Here is a 26,210-nt window from a genome sequence, read left to right on the forward strand (position 1 = left end):
TCTGTTTACTACCAACTGATTCATTAATTTTGTTTATTTATTTTTCATGATTTTGTTTGCTCTCTTTTATTTGTATTAACTAACACTAACAAGTTTAGTGCGTGTTAGCTGTTCGAAACTGGACATATTATGTTTTATTTTGTTTAAATTTAAACCTCCCTTTCAAGGGAATGGATAGACCCTGACCTTGCAATCAGTTAGGCTAAGACAATCTGGAACAGTCACCGCACAACCCACTATTAATCACTATATTTCCTTAGAGTTTTCAGGAGTTTCTCCCCTCTTCTTTAATTAAGATTTCTTCATAAAAACTCTCGGTGAACTGGTTTTAGGGGGTAAGTGTTTAATTTGTTCACTACCAGGCTAATTATAAGGCATATTCATGATGGGACAGCCCTGTGATAGTGAGTTAAACTGCCCTAGCTATCGTCTTATTACATATTGTTAAAATGTGTGTATAAATTTAATTATAAACTTTTCACTTTTGTTTCTCATTAGATCCGGCAACAACGAGGAGAAATTATTTTTAATTCTTTTTTATAATTTTTGTTATGCACTGTATATTTGTTATTGGGTATTATTATTATTTTACATATGTATTTGTTGGGTGTAAAGAATTACTTTTTATTATAAACTTTTGGAACTTGGGTTTTACTGTATCTCCAATAGCTAAGGTACGAGCGATCATAAAAATTCTCATTATCACAAAGGTTTTATGGTTTTAATAATTTGGCTTACCTATGAAAACTGAAGTGTTGAAAGAACTGAATGAGTGATGGGTGGCCAGTGTCTCTGTGGTCATAGTGCCATCCACCCAGAGAAATAGACGGCGCCCATAGCGGCCGGCTCGCACCACGTGCCATGAGCCTAGCGACAACACCACCCCGCTGCGTACCACTACCACAACCCGCCCTGCAGAACCCACACCCCATTCTATGCCTGGAGAAAGATGACCATAGATTATAGTTCTAGTTTCAAACAATCAAACAGAAAAGGATGACCACAGATATTACAATTCTTATTTCAAACAGTAGTTGTGTTGTGTTTTGTGAGAAGGATGACCACAGATAATATAATTCTTATTTCAAACAGCGGTTGTGTTGTTCTTGAAGAGAAGGATGAACAAGAGGTAATGATTTATGTTTTAATTGGTGATTTTATAGTAATTCTATTCTACTGATTCTTCTGTTGTCTTGTTCCATTTAAAGTTCGATTGCAAATAAGTTCTTTCTTGTAACACAATTAAAAAATACTTACCGGCCCATCTGTATTCCAACAAACCGCCCTGCAGTGACAAAGAGACGAAACAGCCATCATGTGTTTCTGAATAAAATAGCAATCCTTTGGGATGAGATGGTCGAGCTTCAAAGTCGAGGCTGAAATGAATATCTCCCATCGGTATTGAACTCAGCTTCACATATGATCGAGTCCCGGAGAAAGACACGTCTGATAATTCTACATCTGTAAAAAAATATTCACGTCATATAACTTGTTTTGCAACCACAGTAAAAATATCAAAGCTTTGGCCATAAAGACACGAGTCATAATAAAGTGAATACATCCGTAAAATATGATATCAAAATAATAATTTCTTGTTGTCATTTATACACTATTATTTTAATGATTTTGTGATTCCCATGAGAGCTCCAATATCAGCGAAATGCCTCGAAATTATATTGGTGTGAATTTATTAACATTTTTTCTCTCCGAAACGAATATTTTACAAATTGAGACAAGAGATTACCAGAACAGTGACAATAATATACTGTAGTTGCGCTTTTGCAAAAACGGCTATGTGCAAGATTTAAAAAATAAATAAATTTCATACGAAAAAGTTGTTAAAAAATCAAGGAATCGGGCCCAGTCTCGGCTACAAGCATAAGTTTAACCACCGCAGAATACTTTTTTAAATATTGTTTGTTGATGCTTTTGAATACAAAACTGGGAAGTTTTGTGCTTCCCCTGTAAAATTTAAAACTCACATGGCCGGTCTTGCAAGCGCAAAGGCAATAAAATGTAAGTTTATTTTCTTGCTCAACCAATTATGAAGTAGGCATGCATTATCTTAACCTTTTTCGCAGAAGGCCCCTGTTTTCCCCAAAGGACAATCACACTGATAGCCCGTTACTATGGGAACGCAGGTGGCACCATTGGAACAGTTGTGTACGGTGGAGTCACAGGGATTGCGCTGGTTGGTGCATAGGGGGCCGAACCATCCATCGCTGCACAGGCAACTGGAAAGGAAACAATTGAATAAATAAAATGATACGCATGTTATTCCAAAATTGCTGCTAGTTAGTACATAACGTAAGTCTTCAGAGAACCTACGGCATCCCTACTACAATAGTGAAAATGGCTCAAAGACACAGGGAAAGGTGGTTGAGCAGAATCTACCTGATTATTCAGAATTTGTTACTAAACAAAACACAATCAATGCTTCACTTTTTAATGACGATATTTCACGAGCATTGAGTGCGTACTTCTACCATGATCTGTCTTCCTGGCACTGGTTTGATCGTTGAATATTATCTCATTTGGGAGTGATACAGATGTGTTGAAATGATTCAATTTTACTGCATGTAAGTGCTGAGGTAATAGTCTCAAGAGTAATGTAATGGTAAGAGTGTAAGATTCTTTACAATGTGGTGAATACTTTGGTACCGAGCTTGAGAATGTATTGAGCAAATATCTCACCTGTATGAGGCAGAATGATGCAGACAGGCGCCTCCATTATTGCAGAGCATGGGATGACATTGGGTGACGCTGCACTGCCCCACGGCGCGGCCCTTCACGGGGGCCCAGGGCACTCCAGCGCCCCCTCCTGACCCTCCGCCACCTCGCAGCCAGAGGTCGAAGATGCACCCCGAGAAGCCCCCGTGTAAAGGAAGGTCGTGGGGCAACATAGAGAAGTTGGAAGATTCGTGACCACCTAGGAAATATGATTAGAAAGTGTTATGTTACATTTAGGTTATATTGGTATCTGAGACACAAATATTATCGAAACCATCATCGTCGATTATGGAGCTTGGATAATGTGACAATTACATATTATACTCATATATATCTAAGAACTTTAGATATATATATATATGAGTGTGTAATATGAGTATATAACTTTAAAACCGATTATTAAATAATTGTTTTAGGCCACACTTAAGTTGTGCGTAAACCTGCCGATAATGTGCTGTACCCTCGGATACACCTAATGACTGTTACTGTACGATGGATAATATGTGCAGGAGGTTTGTAGAAGATTTAAAATAAAAAATGAACTGATAAAAGCTGAGAAAGTTAATTTGGTTCCAGTCCTATGGCTGTAATCTAGGTAAGTAGGTACCCACCTATCGATTTTTGATTTTAGTTAAAAATAGTTCAAATTTCTTAGCTACCTAAATAAAGTAGAGGCACGACATTCAACTGGTGAAGATTTCCTGGGGCATTGCCGGTAATATTAGGCATTGTATCAACTGAGAGCCAAGCCGCCCGACCCAATCTGCCAATCCTTATTGTGTGCGGACGATTGCCACGGGCTAGCAATGGTCTGCTGGTGAATATTCGTCTTGGACCTGAAAACATAACGAATTACTGGCAAATAACGATGATTTAATAAATTAATATATAGGCTGGGAATAAATAGACTGCTACAAGCAGTCAATATCGACAGCTTCAAGCAGTGACTGCATAGTTCCCTAGTCCGTGTATTCCCACCCATACGTACCATTTCCTAAATTCCAAGTCAGCATTATGTATCCTTTCACAAATGTAACGGCCAAGTGGTCACTTTTGGGATCATGCAGGCTTGACTGTCCCAAAAATGCCAGAAGTGCTATTTGGTCCATATTATGTGGCTTTATCTTGAAATGCATTTCCAGACCATGAGATATTAGTTGCAGGGGCAGGGGATATGCTGCAAACGAAGACAAACCTCCCACCATTGGAGAAAAGGAAGGTTGGGCAATGTCCAAATCTGAAATAAATTAATTAAGTTAAATATTGATATTTTCTGGTACCAAGATAAAGACTGCTGGATTTTATTCAATAATAGAAAAGCTTTTTACTTACTATGTTCACAGAATAGGCCATGCTTTCCCAGAGGACATAAACATAAGAATCCGCTTCCTGGGTGGCGCACACAAGTCCCGCCAAACTGACATGGGTTTGTGCTACATACAGATTCCGTGCAGTCATGGCCCAAATACCTGTAAAAGAATACATTATTTTACAACACATAATATGGGATGCCAGGTAAAGTACCCACACTCGTTCTTGTTTGGTGGTTTTATGCTCATTCGAACATGTATCAAAGTGAGTACCATCTAACTCTATGCTTTTTTGTTCGATATCGAGAAAACGGCTCGATGCGAATACAAGGGCCGTAATTCTTACTCGATGTTTGACAGAAATTTACGATTTGACTGAGCCGTCTTGCGTCGAGGATGCAATGGCATTGTCTTGGACGCAATGAACGAGTATTCTTCCAAGTCAACATGTTCGATCGAGCCAAACTGTCGAACAAGAATATAAGTGTTTAGAGACCTTAAACTTGGAGAAGTAGGTAGGTATTTACAAATAATAATAAAAAAACTACATTATTTTTAACTAGGCAGGTAGGTACTTACTACAATAATTTTCAATGTGTTAGGTACCTACCTGTTTTTGATAATACAATGTTAAAATCCAACTTCACATGGTTAGAAATTCAAACATTTTGTATTTTCCAGCACCTAGATATATTTAATAATAAAATTACCCGTTGGCACAACTACAAGTCCAGTGATCACCATCATCATTGCAAGAGCCACCATTTGCACATGGACTTGAGAGGCAGGCCAGAGATGAACATTCCTTTATCTCAAACCCATCAACAGCATCTTTGAAGATGTGTCTTTGTCTTCCATCGATCTAGAAACAACAATAATTAAAACTTAATCAGTCGAATTATTATATGAGAATTTTCCTCAAATGAAAAATAATATTGATTCAATTGACCCGGGGCCGGCCCAACTGTAGGTTATCACTGGATTAATTCATTTTGATGATTTGTGTAGGGCCGTTTTTATGAAAAATAATCAAGGGTTAAGTGTTAGGTATGTATTATTAGCGCCTTGGCAAGTCGGCACCTGGCGTGGACTGCTCCAATTGTACTCACAAAGGGCTATAAAAAATGGTTATAAAATTGACGATCTGCACCATTTTTAATTTTTTTTACTTTTGCTACTATAAAAATTGTGCCTGTTAACCACCGATTCACGGCTGATGTGCCAAGAATAAAAAAAACTAGGATTAATTGTTTTTGTTCACACTTACTTGCAGCCTCATCATGCAGCCCGTGAAGGGAGCTAGATCTGGAGGGGAATGGTCAATGACTCCAAAGCCATCCGCTACTGCCCCCAGGTGAAGCCAGGAGTTTCTGTCCGGCGGGTAGGAAGTCGGAGCTGCTGTTTGGCCGCCGCTCATCGCCAGAGTGTCATTGATATGGAGCGAGGCATTGCAGTGTCTTCTATGGTCGGTGAGTTCTAATCTACAAAGACACATGTTATTTTATAAATCATTTATTTTAAATGCATTTAAGGGTTCCATGATAAAACAGAACACTGAAGAAAAGTGAAGAAAAAGAACATACAACAAACTAACCCAACTTATTCTCTTATCATCAATGACATTAGAATATATTTAGACCCGTTATGGTCTTACAAAATTAGAAAAAAATGTGGCAAGTAACAAACACTCTTACGTTTCCAGTAAATTCTTAATTCAAATTTTGTTCGTGTATAATTCAAAGAAAACGTGTGTCTGCGAACAATATATAGAAATAGGATTGGGCGGCCTTTTTATATTTAAAAGTTGCAGCGAATACTTCATTTTACATTGCGGGTGATTGAGATGACAAGATACTCTTACTCACTTCCACTAAGACGAATAACTAATACGGAATGCTGTATGAGACAACCTACTGCCACTATTTTGTCCTGCTTATGCTTATGTTTTGCTACATTCGCTATCTCAATTTCTGTAATGGCGCTTAAAATCTATGGGAAAAAATCAATTTGGTTATAGATAGCATAAGACCTCATGCGACATGTGACAGTTAAAACCACTAAATCGACAGTACGACAATTGCCGTGTATTTCGCTTGCCACTTTTGAGATATTTACAACATGTCACAGATCTGTTTCATCTGATTACCATAATGGCACTAGGAAACTCATTTAAAAAACAAATTTAACCCTTACATTGCCTTAATTCTCAACTCATATCCGTTATTCACTGGTACTTCCAATTCGCTAAGTAACATTGTTTGGTATCCACAGGAGAACTTAAACTTCATCAGCCCCTTCTGCATGTATAGGCAAATGTATGTGTCCTGTCCGATGTTAGCGTACAGTATCATTCCTTCGGTAGACAGAGTCCTCGCTCTCAGCTGGACGGTAATACCGGTCAGGTTATGCAACTTGTGAGTCAAGTAGGAATCTCCACTGAACGCCGCTGAAGCGATACCTAACGTGTGTTCGCAGACAGGACCGTCAAAATCAAACTTGCAGACGCACTAAATAAACAAATTAAACAATTCATCATTAATATGTACATACTTTGAGAACAGATTTCATGTGATGTGTTCATTTCATGATAGGTTTATTATTAGTTTGGTATTTGATGACTTACCTTGGGTCCCTCAGTTGAATGAACACAACTGCCCCCATTCAAACATCCTAGTTTTGAACAGTCTGGGTCTACAGTACTCACTGATGTATATTCATAGGTCTGATCAGTTGTTTCATAACTAAATGTAGACCCACTCGAAGATAAAGGTGACTCGGTAAATAATGATGACATTTCGGACGTTGTTTCCATATTGAAAGACGTCATTATTGTAGAGTCTCTGGAGGGAGGAATCGATGGTTCCTCTGTCAATACAGCTGGGGGGGTAGTAAATTCAATAGACTCGGTTGTAGAAGTAGTCGTAGTGCTGGTTGAAGTGCTGTCAGTCTTCATATTTTCAGGTATGAATCTTGTGTTCAAATCTTCTTCATTAACAGCTGTGCTGTATACTGTTGAAGAAGCAGTACCGTCATTAGTTGTTAATATTTCATTTGTAGTCCCCTCTGTAGTAATAGAATCAGGCGACCTTTCAGTAGTGTCTGTATTAGTAGATTCAGTTGTTAGAATTATATTAGAGTCTGTAGAGTAGGTACTTTTTAACACTTCATCTTTGTCAGTGGATGAACTGAGAGTATAAGTGAAGGGTATCGAATAAGGTAAATTTGTACTTTGGTAATCGGAAGACGTCGTATACATTTGAGTTGTACTCTGATTGAATGGGTATGCACTTGTCAAAAATAATTCGTTGTTTGTTGTTGCGTCTGTAGAATATACTGTCTGCGTGGACTCTGACGAAGGTTTGGATGCTGGTTCCGTTGAAGTTTCAGCATATTCTGTGGTTATTTCTGAAGGTGATTGTGATGATGAAAAGCTTACTGTATAATTATTATTATCTAAAGTTGAAAGGCTACTTTGGTCCCATGTAGACATTGGCACATTCGTTACAGAGGTCCCTTGCTCTGTGAACAACATGGTTGTTTTATATTTGAAGGTTGTATCTTCAACGGTTGATGTTTCGCCATCGGCAGTTGAAGTTTCCACAGAAGTACTGTAGATTGTGTATAGTTGTGACGTGGGAGTTACATATATTGACGTAGTGTTCTCGAAAAGAGGAGTTGGGCTAACGTATTCGCAGTCCAATTGATTGTCATCTAGAATAAGACACTCGCAGAGAATTCCCGTTAACCCTGGAGGACAGGAGCAGGTAAAATTGTCCACTCCATCTAAGCATGTGCCACCATTCATGCATCTGAAAGATAATGTTAATTATTATCATTGAAATTTTTTCTCTAGTACCATTTCACAATATTTTCTGGTAAAGATTTTGGGTAACCTAACCTGGGCCCCAGGAGACATTCATCGTACTGGAATTGACACTTTTCTCCATGAAAATCGGGAACACAATAACACACTTTGATAGTGTCCTCCATCATGCAGAGTGCCTTGTTGGTACATGGATTGTTTGAGCACAATTCTATTTGGGACTCACAACGCTTTCCAGTGTATCCTGAAAATAATAAAGATTTGAAACTGATATTACATAATAGTTGCAGAGTAAAAAAACTATCATCGAATTGCACCACAAGGTAGCCATAATTTCCCAGAACTGCTATTTTAGTCCAGGGGCTAAAAGGAGCTGTTTGGTATTGGAAATTCACAATATTTTTTTTATTATTCTATTGGTCTGAATTGATAAAATGTATTACCAAATGTGCAAGCACATATAAAATCAGCATGCTGGTCTATGCAAAGTCCACCATTTTGGCAAGGCGAGGAAGCGCACTCATCTATCGACAGATCACAAAGTTTTCCTTCCCATCCTAGAAGAAAAAATATCTTTCTTTATTTTAACACACAATAATTGGATGAAACTTTATATATTTATGTAAAAGGTAAAAATAAGTCAATGGTGCTCATAGTTTTTAGTTCCGGGATATTTCTGAATAAAGTTTTTTTTCAGTGTCAAACTAATGCTTTTTTTTTAAATAACATTTTTTAAACATATCCATCAATTAAAGACTGTAGTTACTAATTGTGCATGCACAGGGCCGGCCCTGCTAATGTTTCACATAGTGGGGGTCCCTGTAGCCCGGCAGAGGCGCTCATAGCCTATTAGGACATTGTGACTCGTCCCCTGGTTTTGGCCTGTAATAAGTCGGTTGAACTCACCTAGAGTGAGTGGCAAAAAAATGTCATGCCGAGACCCAGCACACACTTGCCTCTGTTGTCACAGCGGGTCTCCTCCGTGGTATTGCACACGGCCATGTCCACCTAGCAATGGGGGGCCCGAGTAGCCGGGCAGGCAGAGACACTCGTAGCAATTTGGGACGTCCTGACATGTCCCATAGTTTTGGCTTGTAACAATTCGGTTCAACTCACCTGGAGTGCAGTGGCAGGAAAATGCCATGCCGAGACCCTCCACGCACTTGCCCCCGTTGTCGCAGCGGGCCTCCTCCGTGGTATTGCATACGGCCATGTCCACCTCGCAATGGGGACCCGAATAGCCCGGCAGGCAGAGACACTCGTAGCCGTTTGGGACATCTTGGCATGTCCCATTGTTTTGGCAAGGGTTCGTGACGCATTCGTCAAAGTCTTCTTCGCAGTTGAGTCCTGAAAATAAATTAAATTGCCATGTGAGTTTTTGTTGTTTCCATACGTTTGTATTAATCTTGCATAAAAATAATATCTGTGAAAAACTCATTTTATTAATATGTAACGTACTTTTGTCATTTTTAAAAATTGTCATTCATGTTTCTGTGTTATTATTATCCTTCCTTTTAAAACCTTTATTTTTACTTTTTATGTTTGTTTTCCCATACAGTTTTAAAATAATTACTTATTATAAAAAAATTATTATAAAATAATAATTATAAAATAACAATTATAAAATAATAATTATAAAATAATGAGAACTTCTTTCCTTTACAAGCACCAGCTTGTATTAGGAAAATTTAAATAACACTCATTGAACAAAATCTGTTGATCATGTAAAAAAAAACACACGGTCATAAAGTGTAGTGGTAATTCCGTTCTCATTAGAATTCTAGATTTTTGACATCCCCCGTGTCATGCGTACACTATCCGATAGTGTAGGAATAAACAATAATGTGTTTTATTTTTCAACACCAGGATCGTGTGGAGTGACTTTCGTGAAATAGAACCCTTCTCCCATTTTCTTATACATTATGACAATGTGATTAAAAAATTTTTTTATCAGTTACTTATTGTGTAGAATGTATGTGTGCAAAACGGTTTAAAGTGTTTTTTGTTGTTGTCATATATTTGTATATCTAAGTGAGCTCTGTGACAGAACAGTAAGAGTTTTGGATCCGGTTTCAAAGGTTACAGATTCAAAACCGGGTGAAATTGAAAAATGGGTTTTTTAACGCATGGAGTCAGGGACGTATTTGGGCGCATACTACCAAGGCTGCAGCATATGGGCCCGCACCACAAATTGTTTAAAGTTACGTTGTGAAGAAATTATTAGTAGCTTCATCAGTATGATGTGTAGGCGCAAACCAATGAGTCATTAAATTATTTCCAAGTAAAGTTAAGTCCATTGAGTACAATTTCTTATCAATGCATTTTATTTTAGATTAATTAAAAACAAAAAAAAATACTGATTTTTGCATGAACATGGACATGAATCTCAGCTTTGTGTTCTTTTTTGTTCATAAGTTGTACAAAAAAATTACATCATTAGAAGATTGCACCGATTTGCAAAAAGATTTATCATCACTTCATGAATGGTGCACACTAAATGATTTATATTTTAATGAAAACAAATGTGCCGTAATTTCATTCACAAAGAACATTAATAAATTCTCAAACACATATCACATTCAATATCCATTTACTAAAAACAACTTCAATCAAAGACTTAGGCGTGACATTTGACTCGTCACTTAGCTTCAATAAACATGTAGATACAATTTCAAAAAGTGCATCACAAGTATTAGAATTAACGCTAAGAATCACAAATTGTTTTAAAGGTACAGAATTAACTTTAACATTATATAAATCAATTGTGCGAAGTATTCTCGAATACACATCAACAATTTGGTCTCCCAATTATGAGATTCATAATTATAGGATTGAATCCATACAAAGGAAACTAACCCATGTAATTGCTTATCATGAAGGTTTATCTGGTCAATTTGGAACATATAATGACCGAATTTTGCACTATAAACTACACTCACTGACGGTCAGACGTAAACTCTCTAACGTACTGCTTCTACACAAAATTATACATACACCAAACATTTTTTCCCAAATTAACATCAATATACCATCAAGAAAATCAACAAGGAGGATGAAAGACATTTTCTATATTAAAGCCTACCACACAAATACAGGATATTTTTCTCCTGTACCGCGAACATTAAGAAATTAAAACATTATACATGGCTCTAATAATGAAATAGACATTTTTAATTAAATTAAACACTTAAAAAAAACGTATTACCTTTAATCATACTAAGCTGATATTGTAATGAAGCCCTTTATTTAAAGAGAAGCAACATTGCACCTACCTAATCAGTGTCTCACCAGTACAGGTGTGACAATAACAAATCGTTTATGAACATATTTGTATTTACCTTTTACCCATTCTTATTTGTTATTTACTTCTGCATATTTAGCTTATTCATATTGTTACTATTTTTGTTATTATTATGCATTTAAACATCCATGTATGTAAATTTTTGGGCACCATGCCTGTTTTATGTACTTAAATAAAAATAAATAAATAGCAATGTTAATAAATAATATGTTGCCTTAATGATTTTCAATTCATCATTTCCTCGACTTATAAATGTGGTATAGTAAAATTTTCTTCAATTTGATAATAAATTTAGAATGTTTCTTTCTAGGTAGAAAATTGCTCAGAGATGCAACTTTTGCAGAGTAATTATTAAAAAAAAATCATTATGGATTGCTCCCCCAGACCAACCAGGGCCCACAACACAGCTTCAGCCTCGGGATCTACAGATCCTAAATACTTGGTATATTTGAACTTACCAACAAAACCTTCTGGACATGTGCAGTTATACTCTGCGATCCCATCGATACAGGATCCCCCGTTCTCACAGGGACTGGACCAGCACTCGTCCCAGTTAGTCTGGCACTGTATTCCTGTGTAGCCATCGATGCAGTAGCACGAATACGTACTGGACAATAAATTCTATATTTAATCAATGAAGACAATATTAACATGAACCTTAATGGTCTTGGACGTAGCTAATCGAGCACAATTTGAAGCCGCCATCCACTGCATCAAACACCCATTAACTCATAAGCTGTTATAATTGCATTAACAATATGAAAAATAAATTAAAATTATTCATTTTATTACTTTGCGTACAAATCATTTCAAAAGTTTGTCATAGCCAGGCAGTTTTCTTTACCCTAGATTTGGCTTCAACGTTATTCTTAGAAAATCACACTGATGCTCTTTTAAGGGCTCATTAGTTTCTTGAATATTAACGACTCTCAAACGAAAAATTTGAAACAGAAATAGATTTGGTTGCATCTGGGAATTGAACCCAGGGCCTCTTCCTTGTCGGGGAAAGTTATGGATGTACACACAAATGTGTTATTTTATAAAAGTGTTTGTTATATAAACTAATTGCCTATTTTATGATAACATGTATAATTGTTTTATATCGTCGCATTAATTCGTAGAATGCATAACCACCAAATGTAAAATTTTACAGGAGGCACAAAAAACCTCGCAGTGAAAAAAAATGAAAGACGGCTCATTCTTTTTATTTATGTTTCGAACATATAATATATTTCGAAATTTATTTTCAATCATTAAACTTTTGTAAGTTAAGGCTTTCTATTTCAAATCGGAGTTAGGAAGTTTACATAAAAACCGAGAATGGAGATACATATTTTACAAAAGATACATACTTTTCTGCGAACAGTTTTATGAACAACCTAGCGGAAAATTTGGGAGATAGGAATTTCACATTAACAAAATAAAACACAACAATGTATGTATATGTCGAGGCAGTCTATTTAGATGCATTTTAATGATGCGGAAGGTTATCGTAAAAGGAGTGGTAATCCTTTTCTAATGTCTGTTTTAAGTCTTGTAAATGCTGGTAATTTTTCTTCCTTAAGGGATTAAATCTGACTCTCAAGTGAAATCTTCAAACTCTGGAGATCATTACAGATTCGGCGACGGTTTTGTGCTGGGTGAGATCTACACTGACCGGGAGTAGTCGTGTCAGAGATGCTCGTTAAGTGATGCTTGGAGTTGATGAAGGAGATTGTAGAAGAATTTGATCTGACATTGTCGATCACCCTTGTTGTCCTGTAGAAATAAAACTGATGTACTTACTAGGGTTTGCAAGACCCGGGCAAAGAGTAGCCATGACAGGAAACGTTGTGAAAGAGACTCCTCAGAGTGTGAAGATAGGTGGGAGAGACTTGAAAGTGGAACTGGTGAGCAAACATGTGCTTTGCGTAGAAACTCTTCATGCTCAGCATCACTTTGGAGTAAAGTGAACGCTTCATCTTGCCCGGCTGGTCGATCCCGAGGCGAGAAGAAAGGACGTCGATAGATGCGTGCGTTCCTGCGTACAATGCAGGACAATTGACCCTCCGCCATCATCCCATGAAGCGGGTAATCTTAATGTTGTGACAACCTGGAGTCGCTTGGCAGTTGATGTTACTCATTTTGGTAGGAAATGTTTACTCACATTTATCGATTGGGGTCCAAGTAGATTTGCCGTGTGGCGGGAAATCGAGTCAGATAATGCAGCTTCGATTATCAGACATTTGGAAGAAGTGTTTCGGGAAAGAGGCCCGCCCAAAGTAGTTCTCATGGACAATGGTACTGCATTTTGTTCCTACAGTGTTACAGATAAGTGTAAGAGATGGAATGTTCGTCAAAGATTTCGCGCGGCATACCGACCAGCTGGAAACGGTATAGTTGAACGAAATCATCAAACAATTAAGAGAACTGCAGCCAGAAGTGGAAGCGATCCCCTGCAGGCAGTGTTTTGGTACAATCTTTGGCTTATATTGACTGAGTTCTAAGTGAGCGATCTCCTTGCGGTTAAGCCAGTAGATGGGAGATGCACATCGTGCGTGAAAGGGTGACAGGACTTACTTCAGTCAACAACATCGAAGTAGATGGCATACCAAGACATGTGCTTGACCCGCGGAAGATGCCTGACAGAGAACGGACTGTGTCTGAGGAGAGACGAGATGGAATTGCCGCACGTTCCACCGTCAATATTTTGGGTTTGTTTGAAGAGGACAGTGAAGAACCGGATCCGGATATGCATCAGGAGGAGATCCGCTTGCAAAGAGATGGTGACCTTGAAGAAGAGATAATCACAGAACAACGACCTATTAGGTAGGACGCGAAGGGCCCCGGGTTAGTTAAATCAATTCATGCAGTGATGATGACATCAGGAGGGCGTGTGGTGATAAGCAGGTACCACTGTAAAAGCGGTGAACTCAACCGCAGAGGCACATAAAACAAGAGAGCTACGGGAGAGCGTCACACGGTGCAGAAGACGTCAGTTTAGACTACAGATACAAAACGCTATTCGTGACTTCACAATTAAAATTAAGGTTATAAAATGTTCAAAATTGATTAATCAACTTATCTCAGTTAATTTCACGATAAAACTATCACACTGTAAATAAATTTCCTCAGTCAAAAACACAACAAGCGTGCACGGCTCACCGGCCAATACTGAATTAAGGAGTTTCGAAGTATTCGCGAGTAAAAATGGCACCATGATTTTACGCAGTTTCCTAATTTGTGTTTATCTAAAGGGTTAATTTTTTTTTAAATTTTCGAGTTTTACTAGTCGATGCGGGACTAATTTTAACACCAGATGGCATTAAAAACGTATTTTCGAAAAATTTGGAGTTACGCAGTCTACGAATTAATGCGACGATATAATAATAACTGATTAATCACCGCTCATTGTAATATTTTTGTCTATTTTTGGTTAATTTTCATTATACGTTCAAGCCTTAGACACATTACGCTATATTATTCGCGCATAATTTCGGTATGGCATGTACGTATTATGTGTTGGGGTGATACAATACGCTATAATCTTCCTTAGGAAAGGGGGTCAGATCAATTGGGGAACTGCCGTGGAATATCATTTCTTTGTATGGGATCTGTCACTTTGACAGATGACAGTCGCGTAATTTACGGCGCTCCGTAAATTGTTCTGATATAATTTTCAAATAAAGCCTGGCTAGCAGATCACAGCGCATATCATCACCACGCCCACACTTATAATACTATATCTTTGTCTTTTTTAGGTGTGACAGGTATGTATAGGATTGTATGGCGAGCAACATGGAGTTATATAAAACGCTTTGAACTTATAGCGTAATCTGTCACTCCCTTTATCCTGACGAAAAACCACTGGTCTTGAATCATGTCGATCCTCTTTGATTAAATAAGTGATTTATTTAATTTAAATCAAAATGACGCCACAAAGTGGTTTTGCAATTGTTGAAGAAATAATATGTGAAGTTAGAATAGTTATTTTATCCTCACTTTTCTACCGTGTTCTCTTTGGTCATTGAACTGGGTGGAAATTAATAATCAGTCACCTGTTGAGGTCATCGATGCACACCCCGTGCAGACAGGGATTGCTGAGGCAGGCCAGGCCGCCCAGCGCGCCCCCTGCCAGCGCCAGGAGGGCGGCGCCCAGGGCCAGTAGCGCCCCCGCCCCCCACTCCGCCCGCTCCCTCACACACTCCCTCATGTCACATGGCCACGGCCCGAGGGCTGAAACAAACAAACAAATACCTAATTAGTTATCAACTATTCTTTTTTAAAACACATGAAACAAGAGAGATTCAAATTTCCACTCATTAATACATCATACCGGGTAACACAAAACGAGCTTATATTACCTATATACGTAAATATGTAATTTCAGGACCTACGCAACTACTCAAATGTGTTATTTTAGGACCTAAGTAACTAAGCAAAAATGTAATTTCGATGTTATTCCAGGACCTACTTAACTACGCAAAGGTGTTATTTCAGGACCTAAGTAACTACGCAAAGATGTAGGTAATTTCGATGTTATTTCAGGACCTACGCATAGATGTTATTTCAGGATCAAGAAATACGCTAATATGCCTGTCTAAATAAGTGTGTGTGGTTTAGTTTGGTATCATTTAGAATGGCTGAAATCCTTCAATCATTATTTTTTATCGTCAGTTTTGTACATAAATAAATAAAATTTTAACCTTACACTCCACAACAACATTTTCATATTACCAATTTAATCTAGACATGTTACCACTTACCAAGCTCACATTCATTTTTTCATATTACGACTTTAATATAGACATGTTACCACTTACCACGCTCTCATTAATATTTTCATATTACGACTTTAATCTAGACATGTTACCACTTACCACGCTCTCATTAATATTTTCATATTACGACTTTAATATAGACATGTTACCACTTACCACGCTCTTATTAATATTTTCATATTACGACTTTAATATAGACATGTTACCACTTACCACGCTCTCATTAATATTTTCATATTACGACTTTAATATAGACATGTTACCACTTACCACGCTCTCATTAATATTTTCATATTACGACTTTAATATAGACATGTTACCACTTACCACGCTCTCATTAATATTTTCATATTACGACTTTAATATAGACATGTTACCACTTACCACGCTCTCATTAATATTTTCATATTACGACTTTAATATAGACATGTTACCACTTACCACGCTCTCATTAATATTTTCATATTACGACGTTAATCTAGACATGTTACCACTTACCACGCTCTCATTAATATTTTCATATTACGACTTTAATCTAGACATGTTACCACTTACCACGCTCTCACGACTTTAACCTAGACATGTTACCACTTACCATGCTCACATAAATAAATTAAACATAATCGTATGACGCAGAGAGTATAAGCATAAGTTTTTCGAACATTTTACGAATATTTATCGTAAGCAACAGTGATATAAATAGCATTCATGTAATTTACGTAGGTTTTGTAATCAATAATCAACGAATAATTCATAAACGTTACTGAAAGCATAATATAAGAACATTCTAGTCCTAAAATAGATCTGATGTTCCGAAATCGTCAGCAGTTTGGTTAGAAATGCTGAAACGTGTCAGCAATTAACGATTTGAACTACATGAAAAGTCGAGAATAATGAATACTGAGGACTCCCATGAATACCGATTTTCGTTAACCCGTGGAGAAAAATGTAAGTTTTACATATATATTCATACATTATCAACGTTCGCCTACAAGCAGTGTATTAGGTGATTTATAATAGTTGTAACCGGTGGCTCGTGACTTTTGGGTGCACTAGAATGCTAATATTATATAAAATGGCATTATTGATGTTGGTTGTAGCCTGAAACGTTTTTTTATTTCTTTTCGAAAATTAGATTTTTTGAATGAAGATTTTCATTCAATTTCAGTTTGGCAGCGCACTGCACTGATTTTCTGAAAATCTTCATACAAAAAATTGAATTTTAGAAAATAAAAATAAATCATTTTCATCAATAATGCCATTTTATTTATTATTAGCATTCTAGTGCACCCAGAAGTCACGAGCCGCCACTGGTTATAAAATGTACTGCACTATATTATGATCGAAAATGTATTCCTTGTAACCACGATACACGGAGACAAATGAGTAATTTTTTCTAATAAACTTTCAGTACATTTAGGATGTACCTGCGTTTGTCCTGATAGTACACAATGACGAAATGCGAAAATATTAGAATTATGAACACGTGTTCGGACATCGCAATAACACATTCGTGTTTAGGAAACCTGTCAATTCATTCGTTAGGGGCCTGCAGTCCCGTTTTTAATCGGAATAAGAACAATTTTGAGAGATTCTTAATAAATTAACAATATTTTACATCAGTAAGTATTCTCCATGTAGGCGCTATTAGAGGTTTTGATTTCTTAGTAAACCGTTATTACAGAACTTTGAAAATACCACGAATATTGGTAAAGACGTCGTCATGTTAGTAAAATATTAATCATTTAAAAAATTTTTTTTTATGAAAAACTAATATTTATAAGACAAGGTTTTATGCATAGCACAAATGATAACAAATTATTATAAGCAATAATTAGTCACCTGAAATATCAATACAAATTGAAAATATCTCCTGAGTAAAAATAAATGCTGCCGACGGGAATTGAACCAGCACCTTATGATGTCCGGTCAGGTGCTCTGGACCACTAAGCTACGTCGGCTTATTTGGGGCCGTTCAAGTATTACGTAAGCAGATTTATTACAATTATTTACCCCCTCTTCCCCCTTATCGCCAAAAGTAAGCAAAGCTCTTACCCCCCCCTCCCATGCTTACGTAAAAATTGGTACCTATATGCATTTTTCTGTTAATGTATTCTGTTTTTTAAGCGAGTACCTAAAAGTATTAATTATTCGTGGGAATCCTCGAATATGTATTCGGTTTTCAAACATAGACAATGTGTGGGTTGCCAATGTGTAAAAAAATAACTACTGCTGAGCAGTGCTGACGTAATCACTATCTCGACCCCCCCTCCCCCCCATGTCATCAAAAATAAGCAAAGCAAAGACCCCCCTGCCCCCCTAGAGTGCTTACATAATACTTGAACGGCCCCTTTCCAACACGCAAAATAATTCAATATGTACTAGTAGGTACTTCAATCAACTATGTTTAATTTTTAATTATTTTTACTCGGGAGATAATTATTGCAAAAAATCACAAAATTGAAAATAATTTACATCCTCGTAGGAAGTGAAAAAATAAAGGCAATGTTTTGAAATTTTTTTAATAGATACGATGGCACTAAAATACGCATTTTTATCTATACCAGAAGGCTTAGGATTAAAACTCCCAGTGGAAAATTCTCAACCAAGTTTGAAATTAATACAGACTAATTTATTCATTGTTATTGTTTCTCGGGAATTTACGTAAAAAAAACTTAATCAGGAGGACGTCGGCCTCGCGACACGGTATTCTTCAAAGGCGGGAGTTTTGAATAAATATGTAATATAAAGTATGCCAGGTTTGTTTAAATATGTATGTTTAAAATGTAAAACGCCAGGTTTGTATAAGTACATAAGGTGTTTCATTTTAATTTATGCGCTAGTCCCTCGGGCGTTTCTCGGCTTATGGCGTTATGTTTTAATTTCGCGCTGTAAAAATGGTTTAATGCTTAGAGTTTTGCTACATTAATTATTCTCTTGCTTAACTTGGTTAGAAATTAATTATGTTTATGATGTTGTCACTTTATTAATTAAATGTTTTTAGAAGTAAGTCGACAATATTTAAAAATATATCAAATAACTTTAAAAACGTGTACATTACATGTTCCGCAAATTTAATGTTTTTTTTACTTACCATCATTTGAACACTATTTAAATATTTCGAATAGAGTAATTTTATATTCCTTACTAAAATGTAGTATGCAGTTCTACAAAGTTAACAGAAAAGCCTCGATTTAAAGCAGAGGTTCCCAAAGTGGTCTATATGGACCCCCAGGGGTCGATATCGGCTTGCTGGGGGTCTATATCAGCGAGAAAAAAATTTGGGGGTCCACGAGATTCAAATGGGGGTACATACGAGCGGACCCCCATTTACCTCAACTCAATATTTATGAGTTCCGTAAATGACACAATACACCTAACACAAATAACACAGTTTACGTAATACTTATAATAGACTGAGAAATTACTTTTTTGATATGTGTACGTTTATATATCGTAAAGTTGTTTATTGAGGTATATAAATAGAGTCTACGTTCCTTTTCTCGTCAGAATTAATATATTGAACAAAAACATTGCACATTTCCTCAACTTGTTTTTGAAAAACGTCCAGGGTAATAATGACGTTCAACATTTAGATGTACTTCACACAGACTTCAAAACTAAGTTTGAGGATATTTTGACTGTGGAAATGGAATGTTGAAGAATCTGATATCATATGACAAGAAGAACTGATCGAAATAAGCCAGCTACAGAAAGAACTTAAGGGGCAGTTCTGTAGGGCCAGCTACAGAAAGAAATTCCCGTTGCTTATCCTGCTCCATTTTCATTTGGTGTAATACCACCATCACAAGGGCGCCCCTGTCTGCACAATGCAAAAACAGAGGAACTATATCGCCACCCGGTTGTAGGGCAGGCAAGGGAAGAGAATCTTTATACGAAAAAAATAAATGTATATCATATGGGACGTTAATAGTTTTAGAAAAATTCAATATTCGGCAGGCAGGGGGTATACTGAAAAAAAAAGTGGTCTACGGGGCAAAAAAGTTTGGGAACCTTTGATTTAAAGCATGGCGTAACATTATTTTACGTTGATCCTGATCTGATCATTATCCGTTCAGACCTCTGGCATATTGATCGTTATATTCATTAAATATGCTGTCAGAAAGTCGGAGAATTTGTGTGTATTTCTGCTTCTCAATAAAAACTAGATGGGATATTTCTGAGCGTATCCGAAAACTAAAAACTCTTTCTACGTTTACCGAACTGAACCACAACTTGTGGGAAAGGAATGAAGCAACCGCAAATGGCGCGAAACGCTGCTTACAATTGGTTCGTTCGCAAAAATATTATAGAAATAAAAATGTGTATTTTTAATTTTGATATCAAACATAAAAAAGTTGTTGTTTCATGTAAAAATAATTAATTTGTTTTTTTTTTCTCGAAATCCGGTCGGAACGTTTGGTTTCATTGAGGTGTACATTCTAATTATTTTGTAGTTAACTTCTATTTTTGTTTATAAAGCTTGGTGTTTTCTCTCTCACACGGCTTAGTTCATATTTCTAACTATGACGGTAAAGGAGACACAACGATTTCCATGAGACATAAGCTGATCCGAAAAGCGAACATATTGACTCGGCGGGTAACAAATCAGCCCGAGGAGTTAAAAAAATCCCACATAACTTAATTCCTACACATTTTGCCAACTCTGTGGTTTACAGTTAAGTCGTAGCTTCAAGTTGGAATTCAGCAATTGAACCAAAACTGGGAATCAGCAATTTTCAATTGATTGAACCGGCAAAATCAGAAAAATTATCTCCCCTCGCCTCGACCCCGACGTAGGAAAATAAGTTCCTATCCATAAAAGTACCATATAATAACGTTCATTACGATCGTTTCAATATTTTATAGAAAAAGACACGTGTGCCGTAATGGCATTTTTACAGAGTCATTTTAGATGTGCGGCTTCTCGATTGTATTATTTATTTATTTTATTCAATTTGTACAATTTTTTTCATTATTACAGATTGGGGTCTAAGTCGTTATAATTGTCCCTTTTATACAATGTATTTGCAATGACAAAAACCTTTGTAAGAGCGTAGTAGGAAATGAAAAACAAATCGGTATTTAGGTTTACGGTTAGGTTTGTTGATAGGAAACAACATTTATAATTATGTGCGATAGCCTCACTCAAGTTAAAATATGCTGATCAATGATAATGTTGGTAGAGCTCAATAATAATAATATTTGGATGATTTGTATAGCGCAGTTTTTGTGCTAAATCACATCAAGGGCGCTGTGAAAAATTATAACATATTTCCACAATGATCTATATTATTACTAACTATGGACTAGTCAAATAATTATCATTTTATGGGTAACAGATTGCATCCACCGGTTCGTTGATCACTAATACAAAACTATATTTACAATGCATGATCGTGATGCTAGAATGTAAATAAACATCACCTGTGTAATTGAAAGAGCAAGAGAAACAGAGGTCGCCCGCGAAAGAAGTGGGCTGTCTTTAAGTAGATTGTCGACTTCGGATGAGTAAGAGCTGTTAAGAATTACAAAAAAATAAAAAAAGACAAAAGGAGGCCTTTGTCGAAATCTGGACGGTAGGAGGCAGGCGAAGAAGCAGAAGACCTTTGATCGTGGGTTGAAATTACACTCATGTCCTTCGAGCACAGCGATAAGAAGTGTATGGGAGCGTATTCGAACACAGCATTACTGACGCCCAGCGTCATCGTCAGTCAGCGTAAGATAGGTGTAGTGAAATACTTGATTTACCAGGGCGTAGGTAAGGTTAAAACAGCCTTAAACCAGACGTAATTGCACCAGCGCTGAACCGGTACGTAAGAATTTAATAAGTAAGACGGATAACTGTATAGTAGTCCCAGATAGAGGTTGTACGTGACGCCATCGTTCTAGTATCTTCTGTCTTTTTCGTTACATGCAAAATGTGAGAGAAGGAAGATTTCCCGTCGATGACTGGGACTACTGTAAGTACACATATATTTTAAGGTTCCATGATAAATCAACACATCGACAATTCAACACACCTTTAAAAAGTGATATAAAGTCATTAGAAACGATGAAAAAAAATAAAATTTAAAACTAACATAACCTAACCTTCTTAACCCAGTTAATAAAGTTTTTGTTTCATCACTTTCCATGACTTTATATAACTTTTTAAAGATGTGATGAATTATCATTTTGATTATTTATCCGGTCATCATATTTTAAAATCTATGTTTGTAATTCATAACAATTATGCTTATAAATAATTACGCGGGTCTCCTAACGATAAGTGATAAATGTTTGTTTCCGTAGTGAAGAAAGCGATGTTTATTTCCAAGTGTCCGCGTTGAGTATAAATAATGGACACAGGCAGTCTGGTCCAATCGCAGGAGTAATAATGATAAGGGTCGCGTCCGATGCGTACTTGGGCCGAGCCGCGCTAATCGTACCAGAATTAATTGAGTATAAAGCATTTACGAGTTGGCGCGTCGGGGGCGGGAGGACCAGAGACTGAAGACACGATGAAAGATAAGGGGTGATGTGTTAGGTACTAGAAATGATGGAAACCGATTTATCTAAAAACAAAATGGTTCTGTGCTTTATACGATTGCTGGCAAGCGAAAGTATAAAGTGTATTTAAAATAAATAATAGAAACATGTTTACAAAAATGGTATTTCGTTAAATGGGTTAGAATTCCACTACCTTTAGTTAGTAGAACTATGGTAGTTTTCATTGACCGTGGTACGATGTGGAAATACGAGCGAAAGGAAGGACTAGAGGTGAAAAGGGTCGTTGATAAGTACTTTTTAATTTATGATAGCTGCAAAGCCATTTTTGTGTCGTGCACAAATTTATTTTTAATCGGGGTAGGCAGTATGAAAAATAGCAATTAATTGATATTGATACCACCGACAATCCCTTCGCTAATGTTTTCTCTAAGAATGTCTTAGCTGCTGGTCAAATATCCAAATAACCGCTTACATAATTAAAAGCCAATTATTGGGTATACAAAATTTCGATACTTTTCCCCTTAAATAGACAGACAATGCAATGAAAAAAGCCAATATAATATTATTTATTTATGTATTGTTTACTGTGCAAAACAGTGATTCCAGTAACATTACAAATTAATAACACACATACGTTGCGATGTAGCCTCGCGTTAAAAAAATACTCATGTTAATTTTGATTTCACTGAGGTTTGAATGAAAACAATATCAGAAGATAGTTGGTTTAATAGCGTAGTCATTCTCCCCAAAGGCATGATCATTGGTAGGTTAGTCACGCATATTGGAAAAATAAAAAGCATGTGTTGCCTAGCTCCGGTGAAGTTATCTGGGACATAAAGCGTAATACTTTCCAGAACATCAGGATTGCAAATATGTCCGTTGAGCAGTTTATGTGCTACTACCACCATTGCGATCTGCGATTGCGATGAGTCTAGACGATCTGGTCCTAGCATTCCAGCGAGAGAGTCAGAGGGATACAACAAAGGGTAGTACCCAAACTCATGTAAAGGTATCTATATCTGTACCCAAAGACACAGCCTCTTTCGTATAATACAGTCAGCACTTGAATATGACGTAATTTTGCATACTTAGGTTCTGCTTTTGACACCTTATATATATGCTTTCGGAGTTTCACACGTCGCACTCGGCGCTGCAATTCGTATTGGTAAGTGCTAATTGATTTATTGCAATCATTTCACAAATTTTAACGTTATTTATGTGAATAAGGTATGATAGGCACAGCCTACAGTACCGTTGTGTCTACATGGAATGCACGCTTCTGCTGCAGCACCATCTATTTTCCGCTGCAACAGGAATCGAACCCGCGATCTCATTGTCAAATGCGTAGATCTGTAATATGCCAAAGAGGATGTGAAACAATGCAAAAAACATACTTGGCTATTTTACTGAATATATGTAATGCTGGGAAAGAAGCGCCAACATAACAACATTTTGTTTTGCGATACGTTTGTTTTTGAAAAATAAAAAATAAATCCTTTGTGAAGCAGGCAGGCTTGTTATATGTTTGTATACAGAAAAAATATCATAATTTTTCTTCTGCACTTCGGCGTGGGAACCTAACTTGTAACATAAAATTTATGATGCAAAATAAAATTCGTTGACTATCAGACGCATTCAGACGAGGAATAAAAAGACTTGTCGAAACCTTTGTTTAACCTTTAGAATGCCTAGAGTAAAATCCTAATCGCCCGCCGTATACCAGCTGACACTATTTTCGTTATAACTTACTTGTTTTTGTGTGTGTTTAAAATGGTGTTTTTGTAAATTGTAACGTCTTACCAGATAATGTGTTTACATATTTATACAGTATCACCCGACATATTAATAATTGAATAATGTGGTACAAAAACACGGCGTCAAGTCTTATATTTAGACAGCCAATTTGTTAATAAAAGCTCACGACGAGTGATGACAATAGTTGCGTTAATCTCTATATTCCTGATGTAAGAATCCATAGATAATAGAATGGAGGGGGATGGACCATGAACCATAAAGCCTGTGACAGACCTATAAGCGCGCTTTATTCTCTACCTACTTCACACTGGAGTACCGGAAAGAACCATCTACAAGTCCAGTCTCCATCAACGGGGTGTTGAGCCACTAACTTCATCGCCTCGACCACCGTCATCTCCGCTTTAATCTGGTGTTGACCATCGACCTGTAGGATTCGCCACTGACTACATCCTCCGACGCGGTGTCGATCTTCGGCCCGGGGAATTCTCCACCTTTCATTCGTCTCTTTACCAATCCTCAAACATTCATTGTATAATTGGAATATATTTCAATAATAATACAAATAAAATAGAAGACCTTCATGTCTTTTCCGCTTTTAGTTTCTCAGTCACCGGGCTACAACTCCTGCATGCACCCTCGTATCAGATTCCCAGTGCGGCAATAATAATTGCGCCACACTAAAACACCCCCTGTCGAAATGAGGCCTTCCATTTCCGTGTTGGGGCTCTTTTTTATTTCAAAAGGAGATATAAAGTTGTTGCTAGCAGTCTACTGTCAGCACTCAGTTGAATACGATGAATGTTCCGCCACACACGAAAGTTCCTTGGCCACTCCCGGGACCTAGGCTTCTTCATAACTCTTCGCGTAAATAATATATTATGCAAACGTATTTTTACAAGACGTGAATAGATATACATATGTTTGTATCTATTTTCTATACCGAGTTAATCTTAACGTACCCGACAGACTTTTGAAGTAAAAACATCTGGATTACACGTTTACTTTAAATTGAATTTTATTGACATAGAATGAGGGATGCAAAATACGTATATTCCGAGGTACCTACTGTGTACGGTTTCAGTAGAAATTAGATAAATACATAATATTGATAGATTAAAAATAATAAAAGTACAAATTAAAGCACCTACTTAAAATATATGTTAAGTCTTGCATCTATATTTGAAGACAAACTCACGATTGATAAAGAAATAACTAAAGGATTAATCATGACGCCGTTTCTCGGCAGGGTTAGACAGAGGATAGACTGCCACACAACTCTGTCTTGGTACACACACTACTTCATTCACTTTCATATCGATATTTATTATTGATTTAGAGACGGATAAGGGACCGCTGCCTCGGGAATAATTTATTGGATAATAAAAAACATATATCCATAAGTCACCCCAAGTAGTTCGTTAAGTTTTGTGATTTAGCAGGAGTGCCCGGGTTCATCGGGTGAGGTGTTTTCAGGATGTGCCTGTGGTAGATTGGGAGAGGCTGATTTGGAGTGACCCTTTGACCTCTCCAACTGGTCTCTCGACCATCCATTGCGCGCACCAGGGAGGATATATTCATATGTCCGTCACTCCTTCATACACTGATCCCTAGATTCCTACCTACCCCTCATACACCTCTACCAACTTACTGGTATAAAATACTGGTAATTTATTAAAAATCTGGTTAAATTATTCGTTTCCCTATTAAAAACGGGACTGCAGGACTTTATCAGTTAAAAGCGGAATGTTTTATGAGGACTGTGGACGTGTTCATACAGATATTGATATTGACAAACTGATATTGTCGCATTCTATCATGATATTTATTATGAAAAGAACACGTGTTCTCGATGTATTATGAATGAATAATATTTTAATAGGAAACTGCTTGCTATCAGTTTTTTAAGAGGATTATTTTTGACGATTCACATTTTTCTGTTATTATAAGTTTTTTCAAAAACTCATATTTATAAAAATTTAGCAGTTTTTATCACTCGCTGCGTCCTCTGAACATCTGACATCAAGGGTTGAAATTACTCC

At 36.8% G+C, this 26,210-nt stretch overlaps 1 protein-coding gene across 1 annotated transcript in view; it reads right to left on the reverse strand.

The window, feature by feature from the left end:
- The window catches only part of eys (eyes shut), a 96,204-nt gene that overhangs the window by 6,282 nt on the left and 63,712 nt on the right, over positions 1–26,210 (reverse strand). The window contains exons 2-17 of the mRNA XM_089631321.1: positions 15,202–15,379; positions 11,623–11,771; positions 8,980–9,210; positions 8,307–8,420; positions 7,939–8,107; positions 6,664–7,849; positions 6,234–6,547; positions 5,308–5,521; positions 4,751–4,902; positions 4,063–4,199; positions 3,719–3,967; positions 3,390–3,566; positions 2,695–2,929; positions 2,071–2,234; positions 1,258–1,461; positions 739–939 (exon numbers count right to left, since the gene is read on the reverse strand). Coding sequence (XP_089487447.1) covers positions 739–939; positions 1,258–1,461; positions 2,071–2,234; positions 2,695–2,929; positions 3,390–3,566; positions 3,719–3,967; positions 4,063–4,199; positions 4,751–4,902; positions 5,308–5,521; positions 6,234–6,547; positions 6,664–7,849; positions 7,939–8,107; positions 8,307–8,420; positions 8,980–9,210; positions 11,623–11,771; positions 15,202–15,356 — 4,051 coding nt within the window. The 5' untranslated portion in view covers positions 15,357–15,379. The remainder of the gene's footprint in view (positions 1–738; positions 940–1,257; positions 1,462–2,070; positions 2,235–2,694; positions 2,930–3,389; positions 3,567–3,718; positions 3,968–4,062; positions 4,200–4,750; positions 4,903–5,307; positions 5,522–6,233; positions 6,548–6,663; positions 7,850–7,938; positions 8,108–8,306; positions 8,421–8,979; positions 9,211–11,622; positions 11,772–15,201; positions 15,380–26,210) is intronic.

Source organism: Hesperophylax consimilis, chromosome 4 (genome assembly GCF_061612785.1).
Source record: "Hesperophylax consimilis isolate HC1 chromosome 4, BYU_Hcon_1.0, whole genome shotgun sequence".
NCBI classification, from domain to species: domain Eukaryota; kingdom Metazoa; phylum Arthropoda; class Insecta; order Trichoptera; family Limnephilidae; genus Hesperophylax; species Hesperophylax consimilis.